Source organism: Xiphophorus hellerii, chromosome 23 (genome assembly GCF_003331165.1).
Source record: "Xiphophorus hellerii strain 12219 chromosome 23, Xiphophorus_hellerii-4.1, whole genome shotgun sequence".
In the NCBI taxonomy this organism is placed as follows: Eukaryota; Metazoa; Chordata; class Actinopteri; order Cyprinodontiformes; family Poeciliidae; genus Xiphophorus; species Xiphophorus hellerii.
This window is the reverse complement of record NC_045694.1, coordinates 94,019-112,142: the sequence shown is the minus strand read 5'-3', so window position 1 is coordinate 112,142 and position 18,124 is coordinate 94,019. Positions and strand designations below refer to the sequence as shown.

The window sequence follows — 18,124 nt, the reverse complement described above, 5'->3', positions numbered from 1 at the left end:
CCCAGAACCATGACAGGTTCTGCTCTGATGTGGTTCTGGTTCGGCCGGATCTGTTCCGCTCAATGGATTCTCATGTAGAATTGGGTTCTGGGTTCTCTGGCCCACACATCTGGGTCCAGTAACCGGATCATCAGCAGAACTCTGGAGAACTGGACTGAACCTTGATGGTTCTGGTGAGTTGAACCAGCGACAAGTCTAGATGTTGCTGGACCGGTTCTGCAGAATGAAAGAAGCAGCAGGTTCCCTCCAATCTGAGTCAGCGCCGCTGATCAAAGCGTGTGATGATGATGATGATGATGATGATGATGATGATGGCTCGAGCAGCGTTCTTAGTTGGTCCAAATCACTGAACTGGTTCTAGTTCTGATCTGGAGTAAACTTCACATGATTTCACCAGCTGGGATTTAAAACCTGGAAAATGAAACAGGAAAACTTCCGGTTGGATGTTCCGGTTGGATGAACGTTTGCGACCCGCATTCCGCAGAAGGTAGACCCTAACCCTTGACCCTTTAATGGCTGCTGCTCAGTTAAAAACTAAAACAAGTTAAAGAGTTTTCAGAGGAACCCAGTCACTGAGCAGAACCAGAACCAGTGGAACAGATCCGGAGCAGAGTTACGGAAAGACCCGACCGGACCAGAACCGGACATGGAAATGGCCCTGACCTCGCTCCAGACCAGCATGGTGCCGAAGACGACCTGCAGACCGTCGAAGAAGTTGTCTCCAATGAGGATGACGGTGGCGCCGCCGGTGGTCCAGCCCTCGCTCGGACTGATGGCCTTGATGCACGGCGTGGCTGCTTGGAGACACACACATACACACAACGACAGCGTCACTATGTGACCTCTGACCTCTCCACGCCAACATGCACGCTGACCGGCGGGTGGTCCAGACAGAGTCTCTTTACGGCGCAGGTGCGATCTATGGCGGTGCGTTCAGAAAAACGTGTTTTAATTCAGTTTCCAGCTACGAGGAAGCTGAGAGGTCAGAGGTCAAAGATGAAGGCGGCCGAGTGACAAACGAACCAACATTTCCAAGTAAGTCGCCGCTCCGAGTTCATCAACAAATCTGGATGAAAGCCGGAAAATCTCAACGGGCGAAAGAAACGCTGCAGCTGCTGCAGCGGAGCGCGGCGCATTCAGGGGGCCGCAGACAAAAGGACAAAAGGAGGGGGGAGGGGGGTAGAAACAGGCTGGGGGGGAGGGGGTAGAAACAGGCTGGGGGGGGGGGGGGGGGGTAGAAACAGGCTGGGGGGGGGCAGGCAGTTTGCTGGCAGTTTATCTCTGAGCTCCAGCAGACGCAGCAGCAGCAGATGTTGGAGCTTTATCGCCTCTGAAAACATCCCAGCCTGGAGACAATGGGGCCCCAGGGCCCCCACTATGGGCGCCACGGGGCCCCTACGGACCGCTACAAGGCTGAGAGGACTCTATGGGGCTATGGGGTACTTACGGGATGAAACTGGACCACAGGGCCCCTACGCCACACTATGGGGCAGCGGGGCCCTACAGGATGGTACAGGACCCCTACGGGACACTGTGGGGCCGTTTGGACCCTACGGGACGCAGCCGGGTCGGATCTGCTGGTTCTGATGGACGGCTTACCTTCGGACGGGTCCAGGCGCCGGGCGCGGCGGCCATGTTTGGAGTTGTTGTGGACGAACATGTTGTCGGAGACGGCCAGGACGTGTCCGTCCACGTTGACCGTCGTGGACACCACCACCTGGGGACAGGCAGGTTTAGGGGGCGGGCCTTAATGGACCCGACCAGAACACTTGGCGCCGGGCGCTCACCTGGAACCGCCGCATATCCCGCGGGTTCCCAGCGTTTTTCAGGCAGTTCTGGTTGCACTTCAGGAAGAACTTCAGGAAGAACCTGGAGGGAAACAACACAAGGTTTGGATCAGTTCTGGATTGGTTCTGGTTTCATTAGATTAGAACCTCATCTGATGAACCGGGTCAGAACCGCCAAGCAGAGCAGCCGGTCTGAAACCGGCCAGGAATTATCCAAACTCTTTTTGCTGCTGAATTATTCGATAAATGAACTGAAATTCAGATATTTATAGTTTTTAATCTTCAGGTTCTCCATAAATGTTTTTCTATCTGTTCATCTTTCCAGAGTTTTTCTCATCATTCATGGAACTTCTTTAGGAATGTGGATGCTGACATTAGCATTAGCTGCTACAGGTTAGCATTCAGATGCTAATTTAGGCTAGCATTGCGTTGCTGATAGGCTAACTGCTTTTAGCCTCCAAAGTCATGTTGATAAAAGAAAATGAAGTTTGATAAAGTAAGAATCTGCAGAAAACACCAAAACTAGTAATATGAATAAAAACCAAGACGTGCACGATTTCAGCTACATTCATATTCTCACCCACTTATCCCTCTGGGGTCATGAGGGTGCTGCCTATCTCCAGAGGTCAAAGGTCAAGAGGTGGGGTCCCTGGACCCCAGTGGGAGGAAGCCACTGAACATGCTAACTCCATGCAGAACGACGCGGGTTGCTAGCCGATGTAGCTGTGCGTCAGATTACGGTCGTACCAGGAACACGTGAATACAAAGGTTCCAGCTCAGGACCACTGTAGGCTTAAAAAAGAAATTTATTCTGTTCAAACCCTTAAAATCTGTGTAGTTAATTGATCAAAAATGAACAAGTTTAAGCTCGATCAGAACTGGGTCAGAACCACCATGGCCGCCTGCAAAGAACTGGCAGTAATGTACAAATTTTAAATAACTTACACGATTTATTTAAAATAGTTTATTATCCATTACAGCACTAACAAACTGTATTAATAAATATTGGTCTCTGCAGTCGGTGAGAAATAATATTGATCATGTAATGAGGCAGAATACTGATGAAAACTGTTGCTTGATTGATAAACTAATATTGAAACTCACAGCTTGAAGGTTGTGTTTATGTGACAGGGCCACATAAACCGCTACGATGGGCCACAGTCGGCCCCCGGGCCTTGAGTTTGACTCAGTTTGATAAAACGTCATAGTTTAATAATAACAGAGTGAATTTATTGCTGATCAACAATCAGCAAACTATGATTTTATATTTGTTTTATTTTGACAGTCAGAATGTGACAGGAAGTGGCCACGCCCCTCTCTGCTGCTGATGGAGCCGCCGTGATGAAGATGGCTGCCTGATTTACGCCTGGCAGCAGAGGGGCATAGATATGAGGGGTGGGGGGTATCTGGATGGATGGCGGCCATAATGCCTCCGCCGAGTGATCTGTGCTCATCCGTCTCTTCCTGTTTAATCGCCACATTATGACCATAATAATCCAGTCTTACGACAGACATGTCACATTAACCAGGGAATAACCTCGGGAGGCTCCGCCCCCTGCAGCAAGGCATGCTGGGAAACCTGGAGGAGCAGGTTCTACACCCGGAGCAACAGAGCCGCAGGTCAGGAGGTCAGGTTTGCCTGCGACGGAGGGCTAATGGATTCACCTGCGTCCTTCTCTGGTTATTGAACTGCTTTATGTACAGATGAACTGTTCGATTGAAGAACTGTTCGATTGAAGAACTGTTCTGAGGCTCAGATTCATTGAAACATGATGAAAAATATGATGTTCCTGCAGAATCTCAGGTAATATTTCATGATGACGTCATAATGCAGAAACGACCTTCGGTCTGCTCCGGCTAAATGAAGCGCATTAGTCAGCTTTACTGGTTTAACCTCTAGTGTGAACTGGTTTCATTGGTTTGGCTTCAGCTGCTTGCCTCGTCGCTGCAGCGTTTGCTCCCTTCAAATGTTGTTTCTGATAATAACTGTAACTTTAGTAAACAAACTAAACTCTAGTCCAGACCGACTTCTCGTCACTTTACGGACCGAAGCCGTTTAAATCTCCACATCAGTGAATCTTGGCGCCGTTTCTCCTGATGTTACTTCAGGTTAACGTCATTATTTCAGGTCAGCACCGTGATTCATCTCCAGGCCAGCAGGTGGCGGTAATGAACCTGATGTGCTGCAGGCCCGACACGCTGCTGTGAAAAACGCCAGAGCTGACGACAGCTGGACCTTTAGAGAGGATCCTGGGATGCATTCAGGTTCAGTCGTTCATCTCAAAGCTCCTGATAATCTGATAAATCTCCCTTAATTGTCACCAATCTGACCTGGGGCTCCGTGTCTCCTGACCTCTGACCCCAATGCAGATCACAGAGTTCCTGAAAACGCTGTGAACGCAGATTTTCCTCCTGATTGTCTTGAATCTTGTGTGAAACTAGAACACCAGACCTGGTTGTGTTTCTGTGAACCGAGCCTCGCTGAGACAGTGTGTGTGTGTGTGGGGGTGCAGGGGTGTGTGTGTGTGTGTGTATCGACTGAAAGCTGATCTGCTGCTCTGGAGGCTCTAATGCCCTTTATGGCAGCGAACAGAATAACACGGTGCTCCATTCAGACGATGCCGAGTCCTTCAGAGAGCTGGCACGGATCGATACGGATTGGATTAAAACGCAGCTGGAGACAGAGGCTCACACACACACTGACACACACAGATTCACAGCGACCCGCTTCTGAACATCAGAACCGTGCAGCTGCTCGGGTTCAGTTGGAGCCAGAATCTCCTGGTGTGGTTCTGAATCGACCCGTTGAAGGAGAGTGGAACCTGGGCTCCTGCTTGGACAGATTGTGCAGCAACCCTGGCTGCATCAGCAGATCACCTAGACCAGCGGTCCCCAAGCGCAGCACTCCGATGCTGTTTTGTTACTCATTCTGCTGCAACTTGGCTCAATTTTGACGCACAAGACGTAACCGGTAATATCCGGTTTAGGATTTTCAAAATAAAAGATCCGGCAGTAGTTCATTATTTCTTGCGTGGCCCGGTACCAATTGGTCCCCAACCGGTGGTTGGGGACCACTGACCTAGATGGATCCTGGACCGGTCCGGAAGCGTGATCCGCTTCAGGTTTTACTGAATACACAGGACCAGAACCACCACTCAAGTCCACCTCTCTGCAGCAAACAGGAAGGGCGGGACGGACCTCTGTCAGTCTCAGACCTTATTTAGAAATGGGACCATTGCACTCCGGAAGTGAAGGGGGCGCTATTTCCTATATTATCCACGGTCTCCCGTTTTTATTTTCTTTTGAAATCTGTGATATATTTTCACCTTTAGGAAGGATTTTCACTCCCAGCATTTATTTGAACTTTTCTCTTTTATTTACTTCAGTGCAGCTCACAGTTTTTAACAGATTCTGTAGCTTTCTGTGAACTTCTAAATCTGCTCCTTAGTGGCATCTTTTCGGGCCTGATACTGCCTCTAGTGGCGTGGGGTGGTAACACAGCTAATATAATTACAGTATTAAATCAGAATACCACAACATCCTTATAATTTACTATTAATTCTGGCATTACTGGCACCGTAAAAGATAAATTCCCTCACTAAAGAACATACCTTTTCATTTTCTTAAGGAAGTAGAGCTAATTAAATGACATAAACAAAACCTGAAAGTGATTCCAGTTTCACTCGATGGCCAACCTGTTGAAACTGTGGTAAATTTTAAATTCCTTGTCATTCCTGGACAGTCAGCTCAGTTTTGCTGAAAACACTGGCTATATCTTTAAGAACTATTCTCAGAGACTCTGTCTTTTTAGACCCAGTGATCTTTGGGTTACCCAACCAGACGTTGTGTACAACCAGTTAGGTAGAGGTTGTTGAGTTAAAATGTTAAAACTTTACGTTCTAACTAGAGTTTTAACTCAACTCAACTTTTAACTGTGGACTGTTTTAACTTTTCATCTCCTTTGGTCACATGAGCTGCAGACTAACAGACAATATTTTCAGAAAACTTTCAATGGCAGGTAAAATAGTAGGTAATAGTTTGAGCTCATGAAGGCCTTATTGTTTTCCTCTGGTAACTAAGAACATCGATTAGAAGTCATTTATTGACAGAGCAATAATTATTCTTAGCCAAACTAAATGATAACATTTACCTGTAGCATGCTAAGTGTTTTACTTGATGCACAAAGTGTTGATATTGTGATTCTATGAAAGAGTTTTATTTTATCGTTTTAGAGTCAAAGAAAAATTTCCACCTTGGAAGACTAAATAGTTTAACCAGATTTTTTCCTAAATATAAAACTCTACCAACAAAAAGTCTCAGAATAATATACATGGCACCGTAAAAATAAAAATGTAAATTATTGCTTGTATCTGTTTAACAATCCTGGTTATTCTTCTGTGAACCTAATTCATTTGTTTGTTATTGACTTTTGCTCAATTAAATTTCTTATGTATATATTGTAAATGGTATTTTTATTATAGTTGATCATGTTGTTTTTCATGTCTTATTTATTTTATTCCTCCTATAATTGATGGAGAAATATAGATATTATTTATAATGTATAAAAGTTTTGTTTATGTCATTTAATTAGCTCTACTTCCTTAAGAAAATGGAAAAATATAATGTTTTAGAAGATCATTTATCTTTTACAGTTCCAGTAATGTTGAAATTAATAATAAATAATAAAGACTTTGTGGTATTCTGATTTAGTAATGTAATTATATTAGCTGTGTTACCACCCCACGCCACTAGAGGCAGTATCAGGCCCGAAAAGATGCCACTAAGGAGCAGATTTAGAAGTTCACAGAAAGCTACAGAATCTGTTAAAAACTGTGAGCTGCACTGAAGTAAATAAAAGAGAAAAGTTCAAATAAATGCTGGGAGTGAAAATCCTTCCTAAAGGTGAAAATATATCACAGATTTCAAAAGAAAATAAAAACGGGAGACCTTGGATAATATAGGAAATAGCGCCCCCTTCACTTCCGGAGTGCAATGGTCCCATTTCTAAATAAGGTCTGAGACTGACAGAGGTCCGTCCCGCCCTTCCTGTTTGCGGCAGCAAGGTCCTTCTCCTTCCACTGGCACCGAAACCTTTGGGACATCCAAAACCCTGATGGACGTCCCAACGACTCCAACTGAACTGGAGTTTTCTTTTGCGTTGCTGCATTACCTGAGATCTTGTGTGATTTTGTAGCGTCAGTGATTTTTTAGGACAGCTAATATTAACAAGTTAGCTTCAAGCAATTACTAGCTAATGCTATCAGCAGGTTAGCTACCGGAACGTTAGCTTCCAGCCGCTGTTAGCCCTCCATCTGAAGCCTGTCGTCTCCTCAGTGGTTCCCCAGCCTTCAGCTCAGGCTCCTTTCCTCCCAGTTTGTGGAGCGTGTTGGGGTTGCACTCCCCCAGTTTGGAACAAAGACTTCCGTTCAAATCCCAACAGCTCCTCCAGTGCAGCAGGAGGCGCTCTAGGCTGCAGCTTCTCTCTCTGAAGCTGACTGCAGTCTGCAGAGTGGAAAACAAGAATCTGAAGAAGTTCTGTGTTTATAACTGTAAATATGATCAGATTCAGTTCTGCGTGGCTGTTGGTGTGTTTCAGATCTGCTGATGGAAGCTTTAATGATCAAGCAGCTTATATTAATATTATTTTTGTTGTAAAACCAGGAAGGAGCAGAAGCTTAAAGCTGAACCAGAACCAGAAGCCTCTGACCCCCATGATGTCACCCAACCACACCCAGTTCACTATGGGAAGCAATTACACGGAGCTCCGATTACACACACACACACACACCCACACCCACACACACACACACACACACACACACACCCACACACACACACACACTGCCAGCCTGTCTCTCCCTGGAGTCTCTCACTTATTATGTTAGCCCAGAAAGAGAAAGCAACAGAAAAGAAAATCAATATTTCAACAAGAGTATTTTTAAAGCTGAAGCGCCGCTGCCTCACACTGCGCCGCCCGGCAGGCGGCCCGCCGCCACACGTTTAGCAGCTGACCGCCCGGTGAGCCCCGACCGGCACTCCGCCGCCGCCGCCGCCGCAGCCGCAGACTCATCTTACGGCTGAGAAAACCCAGAAGGAGGCGCGGCAAGCGGGGAGGCCGCCGCGGTAACAAGCGGCTCGCCGCCCCGCCGTCACTTCTCATCTGCCGCTGCTAACGAGCGAAGCGTGGAGGATCGGGGCGCCAAGCGGCGCCGAGACAGAAGCAGGCAGAGAGCAGATAAAGCGGCCTGAAGGCGGCTGGCGGGGAGGAAGAGGAGAGGAGGAAGAGGCCGCGGCGCCTCATTAGGAGGAAAGTCTAATATTGACTCTCTGTGTTGTTGAAACGGCCTCTTCAAATAATTACTGAGTGGCTCTTCTGCTGCTAATTAGGATATGAAACAGCAGCAGCGTGTGATGATTCACAGCAGCAGCAGCAGCAGCAGCAGCCTGTGTGTGTCTGGCCTTATTACAGCACATCAGCCAGCCGTGTGTGTGTGTGTGTGTGTGAGGGCTTGGCTACACACCATCAATAATTCACGAGCCAAGATGGCAATTACAGGACCATGTACAATCAGACTAAATATTTGATGAGGCACTAAAACAGTCCGAGGAACAGATCAGCCTCATGAACAGCCGCCGGCCTCTATTGTCACAACAGGGGGTCCCAAAACCGGGACCGCGCGCCCTGAACCGGGACCGCGCGCCCTGAACAGAAGCTCTCCATTGTTTCAGCCAATCACATTACCCGCTCTTGCCCTGAATAATACTGGTTTTTGGCTGGTTCTCTGCTGGACCGGTTCTGGTTCCTGCTGGTCGGTGAGAAACAGGAAGTGAACAGAACTCCTGATGGATTCAACCAGAACCACAGAACCTGATTTCCCAGACAGGATGCAGAGTGATGACATCACCGCCATCATCAGTCCAACATCTTTTCTGTAAACTGACCAGAGTCACTAAATGTTTTTTCCTCAGCCTGGACCCACCATGTCACGGTTCCTCGTTGTAAAAGACTAACCGGGTTTGGGTCGGTTCTGGTTCTGTCTCTTTAAGTCTTTATAATTAACTTCATTATTGCTTTTTGTTCACCCAAGTTGTTCCCCATTTACCCCCGCATCGCCACCCAGACGAGCTCAGCCCCAGGGGATGATGGGAGTCGTAGTGAGATGAGCAGACTGTCCAGGCCCGGAACGGTCCGGAAGCGACCCAGAAGAGCCTGGAAACACTTGGCTTCCTCGGAGCAAAGCTCAGCGACACGGCTACCCCGATTAATTAGCGATGACTTTAACAGGAACCTGAAATGTGTCCCATTAAATATGCAAATATAATTGGGGTCCTGAACCAGGACTCCAGCAGACCCCGGGTCTCCTTCAAGGGAAAAGCAGCGTGGATCAGCGCCGGCCCGGTTTCACCACCACGCACTTGGTGTCTTCTGCTTCAACAGTCGCTGCTGTTCAGCTGAAAAGAGACGCTAAGTTGTCAGGAAAGAAGCCAAGCGATCAGAACTTGGTTCGGTTCTGGAACCTTCTGGGACGCCGGCAAGTTTTCAGAGCCAAGTCAACAGCTGAAGCCAATCAATGCAGCGCCTAAAGGCCTCTTTGAGGTCAGAGGTCAATTATTACAGCCAGTTAAATTCCCTCCCAACTTCAGATTTTCACTGCAAACCAAAATGTGCCTCATTTCATTTATTATTTTATAATTCCAGGTTTCTGTTTAAGCTCTAATATCAGTGCTGTCAGGAAAAATCCTCGTAAGAGCCGTGTTGCAGGTTTTTTCACGGCGAAGCGAAGGATTTCTTTCCTCTCTGAGGAACAGAAGATCCTTCAGCTTCTCGTCTGATGAAATCCGTCTAAAGCCCCGCAGATCAACTCCAAACCGCCTGAAGGTAAAAACCCAAAAACCGACTCATTTCTTTCCTGAAAAGTTTGACATCTGAGACCTGAGAGATTTGGCCTGATGTCCATCACGGCCAAACATCCTGCAGCTGAACGCAGCACCGCCTGAACGCAGCAACGCAGCACCGCCTGAACGCAGCACCGCCTGAACGCAGCACCTCCTGAACGCAGCACCGCCTGAACGCAGCAACGCAGCACCGCCTGAACGCAGCACCGCCTGAACGCAGCACCTCCTGAACGCAGCACCGCCTGAACGCAGCAGCTGAACGCAGCACCGCCTGAACGCAGCAACGCAGCACCGCCTGAACGCAGCAGCACCTGAACGCAGCACCGCCTGAACGCAGCACCGCCTGAACGCAGCACTCGAACGCAGCGGCGCTCTTCCGGCCGCTGAGCTTCTTCATGAAGAGTCTGACTGCTGACGGCTCGGCGTCCGGCTTTATTGAACCAGAATTAGGGCAGAAGAAGAAGAGCTGCTGATTTGAATAAACGCCTGCGGCGCGGCCTCCGAGCATTTAGCTTCAATATCTCTTCATGCCACTTTAACCTTCCAGCTGCCGCCTGACGGAGGGAAGCAAAGCGCTGCTGAGCGGCGGCTAAACGCTTCCAGCCGCTTCAGACTCACTAATTAGCAGCAGGAAGCCGACCTACTGATCGGACCGGACCGGACCGGACCGGTGTCGGGTTCTGCTCAGTTCACCCTGAACCACTTCCTGCAGGAAGCAAAGACTCTGTTTTCTGTATTTGTCGAATTATGAGTGAAAAAATAAAACATTTGGACTAAAATCCATAAAGTTTCGGTTTCCTGGGAAGATGATCCATCATGAGCGGTTCTGGTACTAGTAGAACCAGAACCAGACCAGGAGGAACCGTTTATCAATCTGAACCATGAAGTGAATTTGATGAAAAACTGAACTTTAGAGTGAATAAGTGTAAAAGTTAAAAACATTCAGAACGGCCATTAAATCTTAAAGATGTATATAAAGCGCAGACAGAGCGGCTGATGAAGAGGAGGAATAATGATGCAAGCGTTACAAAGTAAATGTAATTTACTGGCTTTGAAGTTGACACTGAACGCAACGGAGGGAGAAGCCAAATTAAACCACAATTTAAAAGAAAAACAGCAAAAAAATCTGAGGGCTAAAAGGCAAAAACAGCCGCTCCGCTGCACCTGGTTCTGACCCAAAAGAGGAGTCCACGTCCAGAACGTTGGTTCTGGAAGAGGTCCAGCAGGTCCACAGCTGGTTCTGATGTCCAGAACTTCATGTCTAACAAGAAGAATAGGACAGGTTCCTCAACAGAACAGGATGACCGGATCACCTCCGTTTATTTCAAACGGCTGGTCCGGTTCCGTCGGAGGTTCTGGTTCTGAGCGAGCTCAGAGGGTCAAAGGCTTGGTGGTAAATCCCAAGGGGTTGAAGGGTCCAGAATCCCCCTAACCCCCCAAAGAAAATATGAAGGAAACTTTTGTATTTAAACAATATCAATATAAAAAGACAATAGAAACAAAGAACGAAATAAATCTGCCTTTCATCTATTTTTTTACCCCCCATTATTAGAACAATGGTTCAGTCCAAAACAGCAACAGAAGCTGAATGGTACCGGCTCCGTTAGAGCTGAAGAGAGGAGCTAGCTGTTAGCAGCTAGCTAGCTGTTAGCTGCTAGCTAGCTCTTAGCTGCTAGCTAGCTCTTAGCTGCTAGCTAGCTCTTAGCTGCTAGCTAGCTCTTAGCTGTGGCTCTGCAGCACAAACAATAAACCCTCCAGTAAGTAAAAACTTACAGCAAGACATGAAACACATTTTATTTCCTTTCTCTGCTCAATAAGAAGAAACACATGAACAAAAATCAGACTGCAGTTTATTTCATTACTTTGACTGAATCTTGATAAACTGCCCCGTTAAGCCTTAAATCAAAACTAGCTAAACTGATGCATTGCATTCATAGACTTAAACTTTTTTGTTAAATGTAGCAAATATCTAATCATATTTAGCTTTATTTAACTCTTATGTTAATAAGAAGAGTTTGAAACGGGAGGAGAGGCTGACAGCTCAGTGTGAAGGAGCTGAGAGCAGAGCAGATAGAAAAACAGACAGTTATACCTTTATGTCTTACTATCTTCAACATTGAGCTTTAAAAAACACACAATAAAATCTGAAGGTTTCTCCATAAAAACCCTGGAGCTTTGAACGTTAATTTAAAGTTATGATTCTTCCCAGATATTCACCTACCAGGACGGGAAAACCAGAAAAGGGTTAGAAATAAAGCAACTTAACAAGCTATGATTTAAACAAGGCATAGCTTGTATTGAGAGCCACTGCAATAAAGCAATATTTATGAGGAATTTTATTAAACAGTTACGTATAATGAATATTTGTAAAGGTGTAGCAGTTTAGATCAGTGACTGAACCAAACTCTGATCCAAACATTTATATTTTAATTTAATTAGTGAGGAAAACAAGCATTACCACTAACTAGTCATTTTTGTTCCTGCAGCTTGAAGGCATTAAAAACTTGAAACATTTTATGTTACAAACATTTCACTGCAACTTGGCCGACCCCCAAAATGGCTCCGAAGAAATTTCCATTTATTGTCCCCTGCAATAATGAGAGGGGATTTCCTCCCTTGGTCCAAGGTCACCCATCGTCCTCCAGAGGAGAACACCTCAGAGAACTGGCCAGACACCAGGGGAAAGGTCATGACCCTAAACCAAGATGGCTCCTTGGAACGGCTGAAAGCTTTGATCAGATTTAGAACAGAAAGAGCAGAGAAAAGAAACAGCCTAACACAAACTGGCTCCAGGTCAGAGGTCAGCTGGCCCCAGATCAGAGGTCAGCTGGCCCCAGATCAGAGGTCAGCTGGCCCCAGGTCAGAGGTCAGCTGGCCCCAGGTCAGAGGTCAGCTGGCCCCAGGTCAGAGGTCAGCTGGCCTGCTGCTGACTTCACAGCTGGGAACTTTAATTAACTTTAACAAATCAATTCTCTCCAAAGGCATATTTCTGCTTTTCAAAATAAAAGCAGTGCTAATGTGCAGACCATAATAACCAGATCTGTCCAAACAGAACCAGAGTGTTAGAAACATCGTCCATCTCTCCTGACAGACGGCAATGAGGGAAAAAGCAGAGCCTGAATCAGTGACCCCTGACCTCCAGCAGGTCAGCTGATCAGGTTGACCCTCTGAGCGCCTCGTCAACACCTCTAATCAAATTAGCGAGCAGCCAAAAATGAACACTTTTCATTAATTAAACAGGATCTTTCTAATTGCAAATTCAAATGTATTCGCTCTGAACAGAAGGTGTTCAGTAATATTTCAGGGAATTTGCATATTAAATGGCGGCCGCCCCGCATTATGGATGCAAATGTATGCGAGTTGTCTTTATCTTTAACTTGGGGGCCAGACGCTGCCTGAGCAGGTGAAAACGGTCCTGAGCGTTTCATTTAGCCCCACAAACGCAGCACCTGTGGAGCGCCGCCGCGCCCGCCGCCGCGCTCCTGGAGCGATGCTGGAAGTGTGGGACGGAACCAACTGATCCGAAAACTGCATCAGCCTGTGCCGGATAACGTTACATCTTACCTACAATCAGCTGGAACTTTAACACCTTGATTTTGATTAATTACGTAAATATTCATTAAATAAAACCTGTACAAAGTTTTTTTGTTGTTTTTTTTTGGCATACAGTAGTTAAAGTGGAACCTTTGTATGCATTAGTTTCTGGTACGACTGTAAACCTGACGCGCAGCTAATCCACTAACAGCGGCGCTGGAGCGGCTTCTCGGTTCATTTCTGCTTCAAACCGATCGAATCCCGGAAAATACTGCAAAAAGGAGTTAGGCTGTTAGCAAAGCTGTGCTAGCATCAAACAGCATCTGAATGCTAACATGTAGCAGCTAACGCTAATGTTAGCCTCCACATTTCAAAGGAACTCAATGAATGATCAGAAAAACTCTGGAAAGATGAACAGATAGAACAACTTTAATCTGATGAAGAACCTGAAGATTAAAATCTAGAAATATCTCTGATGTTCAGCTCATTTATTCAGTAATTTAGCAGAAAGATTAAATGTTCTGGTTTGTTCCCGACCGGATGGTGTTTCTGCTGCTGTGAAGGTCAAAGGTCAGCAGCATCGGTACACAGCTGCATGGAACGACGTTTCCCAGGAGAACCGGCGAACATCCACTTCCTGCTCCGTAAATAGAGAACTCCATCGTCATCATCACCTTCATCATGTAAATACAAGCCAACACATTTCAGAGCAGCAGCAGCTTCTGGTTCCTCCAGTGGGAAAAGCAAACCCGATCACCATAGCTCTACGCTGTGTTACCACGGCGATGCGCAGACTATCATGGGATGTGTCAACAAAATAAAAGCGCAGGCAGGAAGCAGAGACAGAATCAAACCCACAACATGAAGGTCAACGTAAATACGGTTCAGGAGGCCAGGACCTCCTGAACCGGGTCAGAACCCCAGCAGCTCGGCTCAGGTAGGAAAACGTGGCAGAGGTGTTTAGGAGTCGGCTCACGCTGCGCGTCGACGCGCCGAGCCCAGAGGAAATCAAAGGCTGCAGACGACCCTCAGTCCCCACTTCATTACCGTCAACCGGCTGGATCAAACGCTCTGAGTGGCTATCAGTCACAGCTGTGTGTGTGAGTGTGTGTGTGTGTGAGTGACAGGTGGAGAGAGCTCACAGTGTGAGGGCATTAATTAATGACTGACGGCTAAAGAGCCGCAGCAGCAACAACAGTTAAGCCTGCCGACACCAGGAGAGCCACAGCGACTCCGATCGATGGGTCGATGCTTGTACTCACACACACTCACACACACACACTCACACACACAGCGCAGTCCATCATTCTCACTTCCTACACACACCTGAATCTGAACTAGGCGCCCTGCTCTCTGCGGAGCCTCCAGAGGAGGAAGAGGAGCGCTAGCTCTGACTTCATCGCTGCCCATTTTTCTTCCCAGCATCCTCCAGGAGCGAGCTCTGTGATTGGTCCATCAGGTTGGGATCTGACAAGTGAGATTAGTGAGGTGTGATTAGGAGACGAGCATGTTGTGAATATTTATCCGTTTTACTCGCGTCCCTCTGAAATGACTTCAACAGAAACCAGCCTTCCCAGTACAGACCGGTCAGAGACCAGTTGGATACCAGCTTCCAGCTTCAGAGCTGTATGTGTTTATTTGTGTGGTATTAGCTCAGGCTACGTTGCCTGGAAGCTGCCGGTGTTTTCTGACGTTGGTTGTAAAAGTTTCAGGTTTTACAAGAGGCCTCCAGTCAGCTGCAGTTGTCATGCCAGGCCACCAGATGGCGCTGTGATTTTAACATGTCATCACACATGCCTTGACCGTTAGCTTCCAGCTCATAATAAACAGCAACCAGTCTCCATTGAACTAAGCACTGATGTGTTGAACAGAACAGGTTCAGTAGCACAACGCTATCCACGATCAATTCTGTAGCTAACGGCCCGACGCTGTGTTCTGTGCTTGGGTATGGGGTTAGGGGTTAGAGGTTAGGGGGCTAGGGGTTAGGGTTAGGACACTACCCTGAAGTGTCCGAGGATTTTAGTTTTAAGGTTCCAGCACATTACTGATGCTAAAGGTTGTGAAAAAGTGGGTGGGATTACCATTTAGCCGTTTTCAATCAGAAGCCAACTTCAACTTCAGCTTTGTAATGCCAAACTGAAAGCCACTAGCTAGCTAGTTAGCTTTGGGATCAAAACATTTTCTCAGCTTAATGGGATAAGTTTGTCACAAATTCTTAAAGATCCTTAATTGTCACTTTAAACATCCTTTTGTCAGTTTCCAACGTATTTGGATTTGGTGTCAGTTCAAGTGCTAGCTCTAGCTAACTTTGTTAGCTCTAGCTAATGACACCAGCTCTAGCTAATGGCACTAGCTCTAGCTAATGGCACTAGCTCTAGCTAATGGCACTAGCTCTCGCTAATGGCACTAGCATTAGCCGATCACATTAGCTTGTTTCAGCTGATATCTTGTGTATAAAAAGTTTGAGGCAGTTTTTCTCCATCCAGACGTTTTGTGATCCTCCTCATCAGCCTCCGCCATCTTGACTCGCTGAGTTTTGGAGGAGGAGGAACAGGAGGAGTTTATGGGCCTGGCAGAACCGTGCTGGCCCGATTTGCTGGCCCGGTTTGCGGCGGCACCATCGGGCTTGGGGTGTCGTCAGGGAAACAGCGCGAGGAGGTAAAGGAGCAGCCGGCGGTGAGGAAGAGGAGCAGCAGGTTTGGGATGAAGCAGGTCCAGAATCTTCAGAACCAACTGGACCGGCTGTTGCAGGGAAATGGATCAGAACCACCAGAACCAGGAAGTTCTGGAGCCTCAGATTCAGATTCTTCTGGAAGTGAAATAAGGAGAAACTTTGGGGTAGAAAGTGGTTCTACAGACTCTGACCCGGTTCTGCAGGTTGCGTTACAGAGACACACCTGGAGATGATTTGCCCGGTTCTGTTGGACCTGGTTCTCCACCTCATCCCTCAGACTGACAGACTCCCGCAGCATAACTCCCCCCCCGCCAGACAAATGCCGACCTTCCTGGAATGAGTCACTCACCTTGAAACTCAATTTACCTGCAGAGAGAGAGAGGGGCGAGCGAGCAACAGCCTGCAGCACAGACCCGGTTCTGGTTCTGGTTCTGATGGAAGAAAAATCGCTGTGGAGAAAAACCTCCAGATTTTAGTCCAGGGAGACGGCAGGAGGTGTGAGGACCGGTTCGCCAGCAGAACCAGAACCTTGCTCTGAACCCGGACAGAACTTCACTGGTTCTGATGGTGTCTCCGTGTCCAGAACCACGGATCGCCCTGCTAGTGGATTTACGGTCCCGTTCGGGTCAACAGAACCAAGTACCTCGAGTCCATCGCTCCATGTTCTGGTCTGATAAGTTCAATAGGTTCTGGACCGGTTCCACGGTCCAACTCTCTCGGTGTCGATCCAACCCAGGAGGTGTTCTGATGCTGACCATGCCCCCCGACAGGTGAGCGGCAGGTCGCCAGCGGTCATAATGTTCTGCCTGGTCCGGGCGCCAGCTGCACACAGACTCTGCTTTCTACTAACCGCGCGCGTGTGTGTGTGTGTGTGTGTGTGTGTGTGTGTTGAGCTAACAGCTATTAGCTTTGATAGCTCGTCCTCCCATATGGTGAGTTAGCGCTGCTCTTTAATGTAGCATAGCGCGGCCCTGATGTTGCCATGGCTCCAGTGGTTGCCCCCCCGCGCCACATGCTGCTGCGACCTTGGCGTTTTCCAGCGGCACGCCCGCTGCCATCTGCAGGCGGCAGGCTTGGGCAGTAAAGCATCGCGACCCCGAGCTTCTGGGCCCGTTACGCCTCCACAGGGCCCGGTCCAGATGGCGCTCCCTGCTTAGAGGTTTTACTGCGAGGCTGAAGAAAGACGAGGCGGAGGATCAAACCCCCGGTCCGCCTCCTCCTCCTCCTGCTTGTTCTGCCAGATTGCATTTTGTCGCCTCCAGAACTTTTGGGCCGGTAGAACCGGCTGGAGGTTCTGTGACCTGGGCAGCAGCAGGCTTTTATCCTTTAAACTGGGCAGTTACTGGTTTAACTGGTTGTCATGGCTGCTGGTGGTTGCTATGGTGAAACATCAAAGTAAACGAAACATGAGCCTCATTGTCTTCTTCTGCTCTCTCCCTGACTTTGTTTTCTTCTTGCACGCAGTGGAGGAAAACCAGCATGGTGGTGGCAGCCTGATGCTGAGGGAGGCTTTTCAGTAGAAACAAGGAAGCTGGTTAGCATTGAGCTAACAGTCCTGAATGAACACCTGCTAAAAGCTAAAGGCTGGTCAGGAGTTCACCTTCCAAAAGACTGATAACCCACAGCAAGCCAGAGCTAAAGATGCTAGCGGTGGTTAGCGGCAGGGCTAGCTGTACGGTTAGCATTATGGTTAGCGGCAGGGCTAGCTGTATGGTTAGCGGTATAGCTAGCTGCTGAGGTCAGTGTTTAAGCCAAACTGAGAACTTAGGATGTTCTCATGTTAAAGAAGTTTTTATTCTGAAGTGTAAGAACAATTAACTGCTGCCTGAAGAAAGTTTAGTTAGGACACTGTGATGTCACCCCCCCCCCCCCCCCCCCACACACACACACACCCCACACACACACACACAGTGAGTGAGTCAGCAGCAGGTGGATCAGCTGAGATGAAAATAAGGGAGCTGTACTGCTGGACTTGGAGGGAAATCAATTCGTCCATTGCTACTGCATGGATGGTCTGGAGGGGAAGGAGGGAGCAGAGGATTCTGGGTAAATTATGTCTCCAACTTAGAACCATAAACATCGCTATTGTTGGTTTTTATTCCTGTTTTTAGAATTTGCTGCAGAAATAAATCAAGTGATCAGAGAAACAGGCTGGCAGTGGCATGAATTCGTTCGGTCTCCTTATGCACACACACCCCAACACCTGCACACACACACCCCTACACACACACAC

The 18,124-nt window shown here is 47.7% G+C and overlaps 2 protein-coding genes and 1 long non-coding RNA gene across 5 annotated transcripts in view; 1 reads left to right on the top strand and 2 right to left on the bottom strand.

Moving 5' to 3' along the window:
- LOC116714596 (alpha-1,3-mannosyl-glycoprotein 4-beta-N-acetylglucosaminyltransferase B) overlaps positions 1-18,124 on the bottom strand; it is a 776,799-nt gene that overhangs the window by 709,424 nt on the left and 49,251 nt on the right. The gene's annotated exons all lie outside the window — the stretch shown is intronic.
- LOC116714595 (transcription factor COE3-like) overlaps positions 1-18,124 on the bottom strand; it is an 88,799-nt gene that overhangs the window by 28,291 nt on the left and 42,384 nt on the right. For 2 of the 3 annotated variants that reach the window (XM_032555268.1, XM_032555270.1), the window contains exons 7-9: positions 1,788-1,869; positions 1,600-1,717; positions 664-797 (exon numbers count right to left, since the gene is read on the bottom strand). In XM_032555268.1, coding sequence (XP_032411159.1) covers positions 664-797; positions 1,600-1,717; positions 1,788-1,869 — 334 coding nt within the window. The remainder of the gene's footprint in view (positions 1-663; positions 798-1,599; positions 1,718-1,787; positions 1,870-18,124) is intronic. The other variant, XM_032555269.1, reaches the window with a different exon arrangement.
- LOC116714626 (uncharacterized) lies at positions 5,179-6,154 on the top strand. The gene is made up of 2 exons (XR_004338095.1): positions 5,179-5,614; positions 5,649-6,154. It is a non-coding gene; the product is annotated as an uncharacterized LOC116714626 (long non-coding RNA).